This window comes from Onychomys torridus, chromosome 18, assembly GCF_903995425.1.
Source record: "Onychomys torridus chromosome 18, mOncTor1.1, whole genome shotgun sequence".
NCBI classification, from domain to species: domain Eukaryota; kingdom Metazoa; phylum Chordata; class Mammalia; order Rodentia; family Cricetidae; genus Onychomys; species Onychomys torridus.
In genome coordinates, this window is record NC_050460.1 from 57,707,700 (window position 1) to 57,723,093 (window position 15,394).

At 46.3% G+C, this 15,394-nt stretch overlaps 1 protein-coding gene across 2 annotated transcripts in view; it reads right to left on the bottom strand.

Annotated features, from left to right (window-relative positions):
* Nucleotides 1-15,394, bottom strand: part of Prmt2 (protein arginine methyltransferase 2) — a 35,454-nt gene that overhangs the window by 14,419 nt on the left and 5,641 nt on the right. For both annotated transcript variants that reach the window (XM_036168033.1, XM_036168034.1), the window contains exons 3-7: nt 11,963-12,088; nt 10,592-10,774; nt 7,651-7,812; nt 6,612-6,776; nt 2,131-2,306 (exon numbers count right to left, since the gene is read on the bottom strand). In XM_036168033.1, coding sequence (XP_036023926.1) covers nt 2,131-2,306; nt 6,612-6,776; nt 7,651-7,812; nt 10,592-10,774; nt 11,963-12,088 — 812 coding nt within the window. The remainder of the gene's footprint in view (nt 1-2,130; nt 2,307-6,611; nt 6,777-7,650; nt 7,813-10,591; nt 10,775-11,962; nt 12,089-15,394) is intronic.

Here is a 15,394-nt window from a genome sequence, read left to right on the forward strand (position 1 = left end):
ATGGACCTCCATAAACACTATCATTAGTAACCATGCCACAGATTCAATGTTATGCAATCTCTCTTGAAATTTCCTCCAGCAAGGAAATTAGTCCAACTTTCAGAAAGTTCTCAGGGCAAGGGCAGAAGCCAGCCAGATTCTTGGACAGACCATTCCCTGTACTACGGAAGTCCTTCCCTGAAACCTCTTGACCCAGACCCTACAGCCTGTTTGCTCCCATCATCATAGCACCACCATCATCCAGGCTCCCATGGGGACAGCCCTCTAAGCTCTGCTTATAGCATTCAATTGCTTTTCTAGTCCGAAGTTCCAAAGTCTTTCACATTCCTCAAACAAACCCAGTCAGGGTCTTCACACAAACTCCCCAGTATCAACTTCTGTGTCACTTATCAACTTCAGTTGCTGTGTTAAGACACCATGACCAAAAGTGACTTATGGAAAAAGAGTTTATATCTGGGTTTACAGTTCCAGGAATAACAATCCACCATGGCAGAAAGGCATGGCAGCAACTAACAGGAACAGCAGCAGGATCAAGATGCTGAGAACTCACATCTTCAAATGTAAGCATGGAGCAGAGAGAGCAAACCGGAAGTGGGGTGAGGCTATCAGCTCTGAAAGCCCACCCCCAGTGACACGCTTCCTTCGGCAATGCTGCACCTCCTAACCCTCCCCAGGCAGTGCCAACAACTGGGCACCAAGTCTTCAAATACTAGAGCCTGTGAGGGACATTCCCATCCAAACCCCCACAGGCATTAGTAAGCTTGTCTCAGGGGCCCTTCTAGAGCAGATTCATCGTAGGAAGCTATCTCTGGGGTCCAGGGCCTGTTCTAAAGCAGCCTCATCAGTGGGGACAATTTCCCCACTTCAAGATCCACTCTACAGCAAAGCCTCATCTCAGGAGGTCTTGATCCCTGTGTTTCAAGGCAGGCTGTTCTCAGAGGGGCTCTTCCCACCCCACCCCTGCCCATGTCAAGAGCCTCCTTCTGGGGGGGGGTGTCTCTCTGAGCTCCTTTTGCCATATTTCCCCTCAAGAGCAAGGACCTGCTTGCTGCATTAGGTTCTGTTACAGAGAAACGCAGTGTTAGAGTCAAAATGGCCAGGCCCAGAATCCTGAGAAAGGTATGGAAGAACTTGCAGCTGAGTATGAGATAGCCAAGCTGACTAGGAAAGAAGAACAGGATTATGGGAAAACAAAGCCATTCCCAGCATGCTGTGATGAGCACAGGCAACGGCACCATTGCCCTTTCCTCTAGTAAACTTCTCAACTTTATGAGAAGTTACACCTTTGTACATACCCTCTTGGGGAGGATGGGAACGCAGTCTCACTCTGTTGCTTTGGCTAGCCTGGAACTTGCTTTGTAGAGCAGGCTGGCCTCAAACTCCTAAACATCCACCTGTTTCCTGAGTGCTGAGACTAAAGGCGTGGGCCACCAACCCCAGCCTCTTTTTACCTGTTCTTGCATTTAATGCATCTAGTTATAACAGATAACACTGTGGGTAAGGATGGCTCCTAAGAAATCCTCCATCTGTTCTAGGAAAGAGATCACCTCAGTCCACCCCATGGGTGTGCAATACAGATACTAGAGGAGCCTGTTACTCTCGCCAGTCGGCTCAATCCATCCTCTACCCAGGAGGGTATAGTTACTGCCCACTTTTATTCGTGCATAGGCTAAAATAACCCTTGACTGCTTGCTTGCTTGCTTGCTTGCTTGCTTGCTTGCTTGCTTGCTTGCTCTGTGTCCTGATGTGAATTCCTCTCCAGGAATACAAGAATTGAGATTGCGGCCAGAGCTGTGACCAGAGGGAAGGCAGAAGGAGGCATAACTCCCCACCTATAACAGGTTCCCACACACATAACCATCTCAGGGGTCAGGAGGGTGCGCAAGGGAAGGCAAAGGAGACAGAAACAAGACAAATTTCAATGGTTCCAAGTCCATTCTGGGTCACTGGAGGATGCATAAGATGCAACATTCATGAAGGAGGAAGAGCTGTCTCCCACAGATTAGCGAGACTCTCTCTCAGAAGCACAGGTGGCACCCTCATCAACTGGCTGCCCACCCAGCTCCTCTCCTCTTGCCAGGAGCCTAGCTAGGCAGCGGTCAACCCTGCCAAGGGGTCATGCACACCTACTTGAGTGCACTGAGATTAAACTCATAGGCGTTGTCCCAGAAGAGAACCTTGCTGTGGTAGTCCTTGTCAGCGCTGCAGGGCACCAAGTGCAGTGCGGCTGTGGTCGGCCAGATGACGCCATCCTCCTTTAACCAGGCATCCCGGGCGTAGAGGATGGACTCGATCATGAACTCAAACTGCATGGGAGAAAAGGACGCGGGCACATCACTGAGGGCTCACACACCACAGCCAGGATGCTACATTGTGGAACTTCAGTTTTACCCCCAAAACTCTCTCAGCCAGGTCAGTGAACCACACTTGAGAACTTGGGGTTTAGTCCACACTCTCATGAATATGTTATGTACGTATCACAGCTTAGGTTGGAATCATGTCACTTCCCACTGAACTGGGACTCAGGGGGAGCTAACAGTCAACAGAAATTCTTGCACTTGCCCCAGGCCAGCACTGAGAGCCACACCACTAGATTTTAAAGTGCCCCTCAGTGCTGCACGGCACGACCTAACAAACAAAATTAATTCATCTGGGGTATTCCCAGCAGTTTCACAACCCTCTGGTCAAGCACATGACCATGGTCGCCTTAGGAGAACAGGTGTTTCACCTTCTCCCACTCTACCTCACCCTCAGCCCTCAGGAAGGCCATCAAGGAAGCCTGTCATCTTTATGAATCTGTAGGACCAACACACACCAGGATTCCATTTGTACCTAAACTCAATTCAAACTCAGGAATGAGAGTCAGGGCAGGGGCTGAACACTAAAGTCCCTCCACCTTCTGCAGTCACGGATGGGAAACAAGCTTTTCTTAGAAATTTCCTCAAGTTTTACAACAAAATAAAGACCATTAGAATGTACGCAATCTAGAAAAAGAAACACAATTAAAATTACATAAAAGCCCAGCTCCTGAAGGAACTGTATTATTTTCAAGTATTGTTCTGCATGCACTTACAAATATGCGGGGTTGGGGGTTTAGCTCAGTGGTAGAGCACTTGCCTAGCAAGCGCAAGGCCCAGGCTTCGATCCTCAGCTCCACCAAAAAAAAAAAAAAAAAAAAAAAAATTCTTTGCCGGGGATGGGGGGCGGGTGGCACATGCCTTTAATCCCAGCACTCGGAAGGCAGAGCCAGGAGTATCTCTGTGAGTTTGAGGTGAGCCTGGGCTACCAAGTGAGTTCCAGGAAAGGTGCAAAGCTACACAGAGAAACCCTGTCTTCAAAAACAAAAACAAAAACAAACAAATATGCACACATACAAAACAGAGATATCTAAAATTTTATTTTCTGTTATCAGACAGAACTGCCCTGTCATGGCATACAGCCTACATGAACATGAGTACCCGTGTGATGTGTGCCTGTGGCCATGTCAGGACAGACAGTAGCTCCATTGACACAAACATCTACTGCTGACCATGCCCTCCCACCCTGGAGTTCAGGAAACCCTCCTCGTCATCTGAATGGAGTCACACACTGAGGAGCAGCCTTTTAAGGTTGGCCTCCTTCAGGCAGCGGTAGTTCTTTGGGACTGTCCACAGGATTATGTGCTACGTGGTGGCTCCTTTGTTAAGGATTTGCCAGAATATCCATTAAACCTCTGAGGGGACATGGGTTGTTCAGAGTTTGAGTTAATTATAATCAGAACTTGGACAAGTGTGCCTGCAGGGGTTTTTGTGTGAACACAGCTTGTACTGCTCCAGGCTCATTTAGGTTATCTACTGCATCTTGGTGAACTGTGGGAGATGGCAACTTTCAGAGGAACGGGTCCTTTATCTAGGCTGCTCACCCCTGTGCCCAGAGAGGACTCAAAGGAGAACGCTCAATCAGGGCCAGCTCCGAGGTTCGTTAGCTCAGTCCGGAACAACATTCCTTGGCATCTGCCCAAACCTGCCCCTGCAGTAGGAAAGACAGTCAGGGGCTCCCTGCATCATATCTGGAATTGAAGCCAGGCCACTGCTCTATACACCTCAAAGATGCAAAGGTAAATGTAGTTTGCACACACTCTCTGTCTTTTTAAATCATGCTATTCAGCTAAGATTAGTAAAAAAAAAAAAAAAAAAAAAAAAAAATTCTTAAATTTTTTAACAGTCATATGGATTTGTCATAACTGTTTCTACTATCTGTAATTTTTTTCATTTGAACACTTTTTAGTAAATATTGCCCAATCTAACCTCAAATCCTTCTGCTTCCAGCTCCCATGTGGTGTGATATAGATGTGTGTGCCACACACAGCCATCATAAACATTTCTGAACACAGATTCCTGACCACATCTATTTCTACAATAATCTTTTGCAGAACATTTGTATAACTATGTAAAGCTGTGTTGCATTTGTTTATGTTGTGGAATATTTAACTATGTAAAAATATGTTGTATTTGTTTAACTATGTAAAGATGTCTTGCTATATTACCTTGCCTGCTGCCTAAGGCACCTGATTGGTCTAATAAGAAGCTGAATGGCCAATAGTGAGGGAGGAGATATAGGTGGGACTTCCAGACAGGGGGAATAAGTAGAAGGAGGAGTTTAAGCCAGAGGAAGAAAGAAAAAGAGATGCCAGGGAGACACCAGAGCCAGCCAGGCAGACATGGAAGAAGCAGGAAAGTAGGACATACCAAATGAAAGAAAGGTAAAAAAGCCCAAGGCAAAATGTAGATGAATAGAAACAGGTTAGATTAAGTTGAAAGAGCTAGTGGAACAAGCCTAAACTAAAGCTGAGCATTCATAATTAATAATAAGTGTCTTTATTTGGGAGCTGGTTGGTGGCCCAAAGAAAATTCCAACTACAATAATCCTATTTAAAGAATTTTTAAACTAACATATGCATTTGTGTGTGGATACAGGCAGAGGACAACTTGAAGGAGCTGGTTCTCTCCTTTGACTGTGTGGGTCCCAGGGATCAAACTTAGGTCATCAGGCTCGATGGCAGAACCTTTATCAGCTAAGCCATTTTGCGAGACCCTCATTAAAGATGCATGTACACACACACACACACACACACACACACACACACACACACACACACACGTATTTTACAACTTGACATATCCTGGCTTATTCTACTTTAAAGAATTGTACCAATGCACACAGCCTGACTCCTTAGAGATCACCCCAATACTCCCTGAGGTGTGGCTGCTGCCTATAGCTGATAAACCCACTGCCCCCCCAGCTGCAACCTTGCTGCCCTGAGAAAAGCATTCTCTATTCTCTACCAAAATGGTAAAAATGCCCCACCTAGTACACAGCATGCCTCCTCTCTCCATCCAGCTGCAAGGCATAGCCTCCTCATCACATCCCATTGAAATCCCTGACTCCTGATACCCCCTCATCAAGAAATCAAAATTTCCTGGATCCTGACTGTACATCAGGTTCCCAACATAGCCTCCATGCAGGTTCATGAGACATAGTTTCCAAGTCTTTGGATCAAGCATTGGTAAGGAACTAGGCTCCATGTCTCTGGATCTCTGAAATGCCTCCTCTCCCACCCCTGCCTCCCAACCCCAGTGAAAGCTAGATTGTAGCAGGAACCTTCTTGCCACAGGCTTACTCTACCCTCTTCTTGCCCCCACACCTGAGGCAAGTGGTAAACAAGTGTTTACTGGATTAACACGAATCTTAGGGTGAAGGCTGATGCCCACTTCATGGGTTAACAGCACCATCCATCTTTTTCTCCACCATCCTATGAATCTACAGACGTTACTAATAGGTTAGAACACATCGTAGACATCAAGTCTCCAAATACGTCCATCTTCTCACAAAATAACTCCAACAGGCCAAGGTCCAACACCATTCCCTCAATGCCTGCACTGTGAACAGTGGGGCAGCACTAAGCAACCACTCTCTATTCACAGGGATCTTGCCAGAGGCATTAATTACCATCCAGAGACTAATTTTCTGAACTTTAATACAAAGGCTAAATTTCAGGCTGAGATACAGCACAAAATGCCTTGGGTTTCACCAAGCCAAGCCTAGCAGGACAGGGCTAGACACATAACCACTGCTGATCCTGCCTAATATACAAGACAGAACAACACTATAGCACTTGGCTGGTGGTATGAATGATGAGGGACATGAACGATAGGTGAACAAGGAACCAGGTCCGTCTAAGTCCTTCTGTGAAGTCCTGGGGACATGACAGCCTCAATGAGAATCTCACAGACAGTGCCAGGACTAGCCTACAGCAAATGGAGCCATGAAGATGGAAACGGTCTTGGACTTCTGAAGATTCCCCAGGAAAGAGCAGGTGATTCAGAGAGCCCAGAAGAGAGTCACCTTCATTTTGGACATAAGTCTCATGATTTTTGATTGTTTGTTTTTGTTTTTAAGATTCCAGACACGAAGCCGATATCATTCAATAAATTAACAACACTTCACTTCAGAAAAAAAAAAAAACAACAATTAATTATGATTTTTAAAGATTCCTCAGATGGGCCCAGATTGCTAGGTCCAGAAGAAACGAGATCCCCACCACCCACAGACCACCACATGCTAGGTATTACCAACAGGCAGGTCCCCATCCACTCGGACACCAGCACGTCCACCTTCTCAGGCAGCACCACGTCTTCCACCTTCTGCTGGAACACAGTGATTGTGTCAGCAAAGCCGTTCTGCAGGACCAGCTGGCCTGTGTGCTGTGCCATCTCACTGGCCTCCACAGCATAGACCTGCAGCGGTAAGGGCGTCTGTTAGCATGTGTCCTGACCCCACACACGGGTACATGACAGAGATGACAGAGAACGCTACATGGTGAATGAAGGCCTACGGTGTGCCAAGCCTTATAGTGTTCCTGGGGCCTGGGCCCAGTATACTGACAAATGCAGCACTGCTGAGTCTGCCTCCTGCCTGAGCCCTCCTCAATGAAACACTAACACAACTGCAGACGGGCAGAAGCTCAGCTCTACTGGGTGGCTCCCACACACAATACATACACCCTGTAACCACAAAACAGGTGCCCAGAACAGTAACGAACAGTGAGTATGTTAGATTCTACAGCCTGGGGACAACCAGATCTGGTGCTCCAGGGAGAACTGGAAGAGAATCTGGATGTTGCTCCTGGATTGGCAGTGTCTAGGTACAGTCATCACTGCCCTGCAAACTGGCTTTTTGACCGCCTTGTCAGGTGGTCATGAGGCCCTAGCACAGCTCAGCCCAAATATGCCATAAAAGGTAAGAGAAAAAGGTCTACACCAGAAAGCCAAAGGCCTGGACTGCAGCAGGTCAACTATGTGGCCCATCCTAGTCATATGCATCCACCTTTTTCTACACTGAACTAAAGCAAATGTCCCACTAACAGAATCACTGTCACTTCTGTTCTGTCTTACTCCATTTACATTGCTGGTGGCCAGTACAGTATGACACAGTCTCAACCTCAGATGGACCAGCTGCCTACTTCCCTCCCACAAGCCTAAATCGCACAGGTACATAAAGGCCAAAAAAAAAAAAAAAATCATCCTGAGAGCGAACCACATGGTGGCCGCCTGTCAAGCCAGCCACCACTATGGCCCACAGCTGGGCACAGATGGAGGCAGACACACTTACTGCCTTGGGCCTTGCATGGTGGGCACAGAAGAGGCTGATGATCCCAGTGCCACAGCCCACGTCCAGGATGACCTTGTCCTTCAGGGACTCCTTGTTCTGCAGGATGACACTGTGGTATTTCGTTGTGCGAGGCTGGTCAGCCAACATTTCCAGGTGAAGTTTCTAAAAACAACACATCGAGAGTCACTGCAAGGGCCTACGCCCGAACCGCAGACAATCGGGCACATCGCATGCACCCACCCCTATTCCCAGAAGTATTAGCAACAAATGGGCTTTACAATCAAAAGTTCAAACATGCCAAGAGATAATAAAGTAACAGTGGATAGTTAAAGGAAGCGAAGTTTCTGGAATTGTCCTGGATCAGAACAGAACCACCTCTCGGCCTCCAATGTTAGTCAGATGAGCAGAAAATGAATGTGGACCACACAGAAGAGAAGAGCAAACATCCCCACACGTAATTCCCAAGGCCAGAAGGACTTTGCATCCTCACCAGGTATCCATCAAGAAAAAACACTGGACATATTGCAGCAGGTGTCGGTGGGGCAACAGGGCCCCCCCCCCCCCAAAAATCTTCTTTACTCCAGCTTAGCACTTAATTCCTTGCAAGAACTAAAATGACAGTGGGGGTGGGTGGTGGTCAACAATGCTCTGGCCACCCCTACTACACTCTGAGGGAGGAAAACATCTGATCTCGAAGAAGCCGAAAAGACCCCTTTGGAGGCTAGCCAGAACCCTGGCTGCAGGCAAGGCTGAGCCACTGCAGCACACCCAAACTAAAAAACCAACTTTGAAGTACCACTGGAGGGAGACAAGCAGCAGGGTGAGCACAGAACTGGGGCTGCTGCCTCTCCGGGGTCACCCAAACAATGTCCAAGTGGCACCAACACAAACCCCCACGGCTCTTCCCAAAGACAAGACCATAAAATGAACACAAAGGCATAGAGCTCAGTCTATCCTCCCTCAGGAAGATGTCTGCATGGATTAAAAAGTCAAAACCCACTCTCCTGCCTACAAGCAACTCACTTTAAATATAAAACAAAAAGACGGAGCATGTGACATCCTAAAATATAGCAGGTGGAGCTGCAGTGGCGGCAGTGACATCAGACAAGACACTTCGGGCTGAAGAATGTTCCAAGAACACAGAGACGATTCATCAAATGGGCATCAGATTCTAAATACGTTTAGGGAGGATAACAGAACTTCAAGACACACAGAACGGCCAAAGGAAACAGAAGAATAAGTACAGCTGGAGATGCAGAGCCTTCCTTTCACCAGCTGGCTCAGATGGACAGGACAGCGGGCGGTCATGAAGACCATCACCCAACAGTAACAATGAACCAAGTGTGCCCAGAGATGGACTTAGTAAGAAAGTGCACACCTGTACAATAGGCACCTTAAAACTCTGCAACACAAAACAAGACCTACACACCAGCAGAGGTGAGGTCAACAGAGGAGCCATCGCTTCTTTTTAAGTATGTGCCCACCTCCATGGTACCATGTTTGCCATGGAGGAAAGCACAAAATGATAATAACTACAAAGCCATAAATACCCAAGACTACAAGGGAAATGCAAAAGATGGGAGCTCGGACCTCACAGAGCTGTAACACAAATTGTGAGAAGGTCTTATTAATAAAAACAAACCCAGAGCTGGGTATTGGGGTGAATGCTGGAAGATCAGAGAAGCAGAACAAGCCACAGCTAACCTCACCTCACCAGTTCCTCAGCTGATCCTGTTTCCTCAGACTGGAAGCCTCTGAGTCCTCACCCAGAATGAATCTCAGCTGAACTGCTGCTCAAAAGCCTAAAAGCTTAACCAGGCTCTAGTTCCTGGTTTTCACGCCTTATATATCTTTCTGCTTCCTGCCATCACTTCCTGGGATTAAAGGCATAAGTCACCATGCCTGGCTGTTTCCAGTGTGGCTTTGAACTCACAGAAATCTGGGTGGATCTCTGCCTTCTCAATGCTAGGATTAAAGGTGTGTGTGCCACCATTTTCTGGCCTCTGTATCTAGTGGCTGTTCTGTTCTCTGACCCCAGATAAGTTTATTAGGGTGCACAATATTTTGGGGAACACAATACCACCACACAGAGCTGTGTTGGTGGTCGGAGCTGTGAAAAAGCATGAACGGGGAGTCCAGGAAGAGACCCCAGGGATGCGATGCAAGATAAACTCAGCCCCGGTCCATAACTGGAGCTGGACACAGATTATTTATAGGAAAAACTAAGGCAAAATACCTTATTCTTAACAGCGGATAAATGCACATGAAGGTTTTCGTAGTTTAGCACAGAATCCTAGCTGCTCTCACAACGAGAGCGTTAAGTACGCACTGCTGCTGAAGGGAAATTGAGCAGCTGCTGCGGGATGCGGGGCCCAAAGGCCGGAAGTGCCTTTGTCTCTTTCAGTACGTGCCTTTCCTGAAGGGACGAAAAGCTCTCTTGTTTTGTTTGTGTGTGGTAGTGGTGGGGAGATTCATGTGTACTATTTTATGTGTTGGGATGTTTTGTCTGCATGTATGTCTGTGCCTGGTACCCATGGCGGCCAGAAGAAGGTGCCAGGGTCCCTGGAACTGGAATTACAGGTGGTTTGTGAGCCACCATGTAGAAATGGGGAATCAAACCCGGGTCCTCCAGAAGAGCAGCCAGTGTGCTCTTGCCTGCTGGGCCATCTCTCCAGCCCCTGGACGAAAAGCTTTAATCATATACATGCACGGCGGTTTTAAGATTTAGTCTTGAAATACAGCATGTCTAGGCAAGCCCCCGATGAAATGCTTTCTTTCCTGAGTTACCTCAGTCACGGTGTCTCTTCACAGAAACAGCCAAGTGACTAGTTCTAATGTTTTAATAAGGCCCTGGTGCCTCTAAGTGGACGGGAAGATCTGCATCTCTGCTCTAAACCCTAGGAGGCCCCACCAGCTCCCCCGAGAATTTAGAAAGCAATACCAGAGTTCCATAGCTGTCGAAGTACTCCTCATCCTGCCAAGTGTCCTCCGGGTCATACTCTTCCACCTGTCTCCCAAGATGGTTTGCCGGGATGTAGCCACAGCACCCCGCACGCTCACCCCACCACCAGTCAGCCGTGGTTTGTCTCAGGATGAGAATTTTTTCTCCTCTCAAAAAACTGAGCTGGAAAACAATCACCGAGACAGACAAAAAGTTACAATTCCAGAGGGAATCCAGTTGATTGGCATCTCACCAATAACTAGGCAAGAAGTCCCCACTGTTGGTGACCCAATCACAGTGGCCTCAGTGATTACCGACAGCCTACAAAAAAAATAATAATAATAATAATAGCAGGGTTGGGGATTTAGCTCAGTGGTAAAGCGCTTGCCTAGCAAGCGCAAGGCCCTGGGTTTGGTCCTCAGCTCCAGCAGGAGGTAAAAAATAATAGCAAGATAAAAATGTTGTATGGGACCTCTATCAGAAAGAATACAATCTAACCAACATTCTTTACTTACATGTACGTGTGTGTGTGTGTGTGTGTGTGTGTGTGTGTGTATACACATGTACCACAGTACGTACTAAGGCAAGAAAACTTGGGTGCTAGTTTTCCCGCTACCATGTAAGTTCCAGGGACCCAGCTCAAGCTGTTAGGCTTTGAGCCAGCACCTTTACCCATTGAGCTATCTTGCCAGCCCTTACTTAACACTTTTTTTAAGGCAGACAGCTATGTGTGGCTGATTCAGTTAAGAGACTCCACAGATGTGCTCCTACAATTCAAGAACATACAATGGTTGATAGCCTCACTGTCATGTGACCCAGAGGGCTTTATACCATGTTTTCCAAGCAGGGAGGTGCTTCCCTGCTGTGGGATGTCTTCTGTACACTGTGAATGTGTGTTACTCATTGTTAACAATAAAGCTGATTGGCCAATAGCTTAGCAGGAAGAGATTGAGTGTGAGAGTCAGACTAGGAGAATTCTAGGAAGAGGAAGGGCAGAGTCAGAGTCACCAGCCAGATGCAGAGGAAGCAAGATGAAAATGTCATACTGAGAAAATGAACCAAGCCATGTGGCTATACATAGATAAGAATTATGGATTAATTTAAGTGTAAGAGCTAGTCAGTAATAAGCCTGAGCTACCAGCCAAGCATTTATAATTAATATAAGCCTCTGAGTGGTTATTCAGGAATTGGCAGGCAGGAGAGCCATCTGCTTACACTTCCCTATCCTTCTGTGGGCATCCTACTGGAGTAGTTCGTAATGCCAAGAAGTGAACAGTCATACACAGATCTCATTTAATCGTGGGAACATGAATTTCATTATGAAGAATGCTGAGATTCATAAGTCATGGTAAGGTGAGTAATGACAGGTACCTGAGTTTCGTCGGTGGCAGTATAGTCTGCAATGGCCACAAACTCCTCTGGCTGCAGCTGGAGCTGCACCTGTCCCCCATCCTGCAGGAGCTGCATCTCACAGCCATAATCCACAGGGTCTTCCTCCTGCCACCACCAAGGAGAGACCCAAGTACAGCATTGTGAGCTTGGTTGTCTGTGCATGCCTTTTCTCTCTCTATCACGTGATTTGGGTTGTCTCAAATGCAGAGTCATGTGGTTCAAATCATCTGAGTCACCCTGGAAGGTGACACTTGAGGGCTGTCACCTTCAGTCCACCTTTCACCTGTAAGACAGGGTGACTTCCATCCTACAGAGAATGTCAACAGAAGCAGCGAAAAGGGGAGCTGCTCTTTAGCTTTACTATTCTGCTCTCCAAGGGTGATACTCTATTAGTGAGGGAGATACCATTGCATGCTAGACACCAGGGACCTTTGCAGACCTACAGGCAACGGCACTAGACAGACAGAGAAAGAGCCTATGGAAGGTGCTGGAAACAAGTACAAACCTTCACCTCACCAACAAACAGCCCAGCTAAGACCCATGCTGCTGAGACTCAGGAAGTCTCTGTCCTGTGCCCAATGGCCACCTTCTATCAGAATAAACATGCCTTAAAGACAGGGGACTGGAGAGATGGCTCAGAGGTTAAGAGCACCGGCTACTCTTCCAGAGGTCCTGAGTTCAATTCCCAGCAACCACATGGTGGCTCACAGCCATCTGTGATGAGATCTGGTGCCCTCTGCAGGCATACATGCAGACAGAACACTGTGTACATAATAAAAAATAAATCTTAAAAAAAAAAAAAAAAAAAAAGACATAGACTGGAGACTGGAGAGATGGCTCAGCAGTTAAGAGCACTGACTTCTCTTCCAGAGGTCCTGAGTTCAATTCTCAGCAACCACATGGAGGCTCACAACCATCCATAACTGTAGGGGATCTGATGCCCTCTTCTGGTGTGCACATGAAATACCAATATACATGAGCAAATAAACCTAGAGAGAGACTGAGACTGAAGGTGGCATAAAACAAACATTCTAGCCTAATGATGTAACCTTGTCCCGATATGTACACCCTAGCCTAAACAAAAGAGTCATATAGTTAAGCAATGTATAAAATACAAAGCACAGAATAAAAGGCATCTTATAACCTCATTCCAGGTGAGAGGTAACAATGAACACACTGCTATATATCCTTCTTGATTCAGAAGCACCCATCACCACATCCCACAAAGAACATGTTGAAATCAACACTACTGAGGCCATACGCAATGTTTCTCAATGAAGCAGGCCTGGGAAATGGGAAATTAGGGAGACGTGGGAGGAAAAAAGACCCCTCACTCCAAAATCTGCCTGAGAGTCAGAAACTTCAATACAGGACTGGGGAGATGGCTCAGTAGTTAAGAGCACTGGCTGCTCTTCCAAAGGATCCAAGTTCAAGTCACACATGGTGGCTCACAACCATCTGTATCTCTAGCCCCAAGACATCTGAGACCTTCTAGCTTCTGCAGACACTTCATGTATGTGGTACACACACACACACACACACACACACACACACACACACACGTATGTAAAACACACATATACATGAAATAAAATAAAGGAATTTAAAGAAAAAAAGTCAAAGTAACTTCAATACAACCAACAAAATCAAAACTACCTAGCAGATTAACAGAAAATGTTTATCTTCTCAAACACACCTCAAATGATGATGTTAAAAACAGCAAGCTATGCTTACTTAGAACCTGAATGTTCATGGCCTTTTTAAGTTTAACCATATCAGTACATTTCCATCAACAATAATTATAAAGTGTGCCTCATAGAGCCACCTTTTGGGGGGGGGGGGCTGGAGAGATGACTCAATGATTAAGAGCACTGCCTCCTCTTCCAGAGGACCTGGGTTCAATTCCCAGCACCCACATGGCAGCTCACAACTGTCTGTAATGCCTGTTCCGGGAGATCCAACACCCTTACACAGATTCACATGCAAGCAAAACACCAATGTACATAAAATACAAATAAATAAATTGTTAAAAAATTTAAAAAGCCACCTTATGGTTCCAGTCACAAAAACTCTTCTAAGAAAAATAAGTATAATTTTTAAACTCCTTAAACTTCCTCATAAATTATACCCTTTAAACAATGTGACTTTAAAAGCCCAGATCATCACTTATTCCTCTCTCAAAGTGCCAGTGCTTTATCTAAAGTATGCACTTTCCCTTACGTGTGTTTAGTAAACTCACTAACTTTGCTTCACACTGATTCATGCAGAAATTCTGTCCTGTATCAGTCAAGGATCTAGCTTTACCTGTGTGGATGTACCTAATGGAGAACAAAACCATCACATTTCTGGTAACTGTGTGATGCTCCAATCTATGAATTATCAGAACTTACCTATGCAATCTCCTACATTTGAATATTCAGACTCCTTTCAGTTTCCTCTACTATCAATTTTTAATTTTCTTAAACACAAACTATCCTGCATGTGCCTGAGGAATTCCTGAGAATAAATTCCAGAACTGTAAAACTGGTCAAGACCAGCATTTTTTTCCTTGTTGTCTGGGGTTTTTTGTTTGTTTCTTGTTATTTTGAAACAGGTGCTCACTGTGTAGACCAGGCTGGCCTGGAAATCACTGTGTAGAATAGGCTGCCCTCGGACTGGAAAGATGGCTCAGAGGTTAAGAGCACTGTCTGCTCTTCCAGAGGTCCTGAGTTCAATTCCCAGCAACCACATGGTGGCTCACAACCATCTGTAATGAGATCTGGCGCCCTCTTCTGGCCTGCAGGGACACATGCAGACAGAATACTGTATACATAATAAATAAGTAAATAAATAAATAAATCTTTGAAAAAAAATAGGCTGCCCTCAAGTGTCTGTCTCTGCCTCCAAAGTGCCAGGATTAGAGGTGTGCACCATCACACCCTGCCCAAGACTTTCCCCACATCACCAAATGCTGCCAGGTGACTTGCCCCACCAAGCACAAGGATTCATTCCCCTCATTAACAATACAAACCGATCACTTTATCTCTGCCAGTTTGATGGGTGACAGTTACCATTTTGCATTTCCATTCACCTACCTTGGTGTGGCCATCCATGACTCTCTACACATTTATTGGCCCTGTTTTAATTTGCTAATTGCCATTTGTACTCCTGACATGTCCCTATTGCAGCACCATGACTTGCCTTAGTATAGTGTTTTCTGCTGGCTTGCTCTCCACCCACCATATCACTCTTTCTAATAATCCCTATTAAATCACCCTTGGGACCTGCTCCAGGCTCAGTCACAAGTGCATGTGAGCCTCCCTCCCTCCCTCCCTCCCTCCCTCCCTCCCTCCCATCTCTTCCCTCTTTTTCTCACTCTCCCTCTATCCTTACCTCTCCTTTCTTTCTCTAAGTAGATTTCCCCTTTCAACA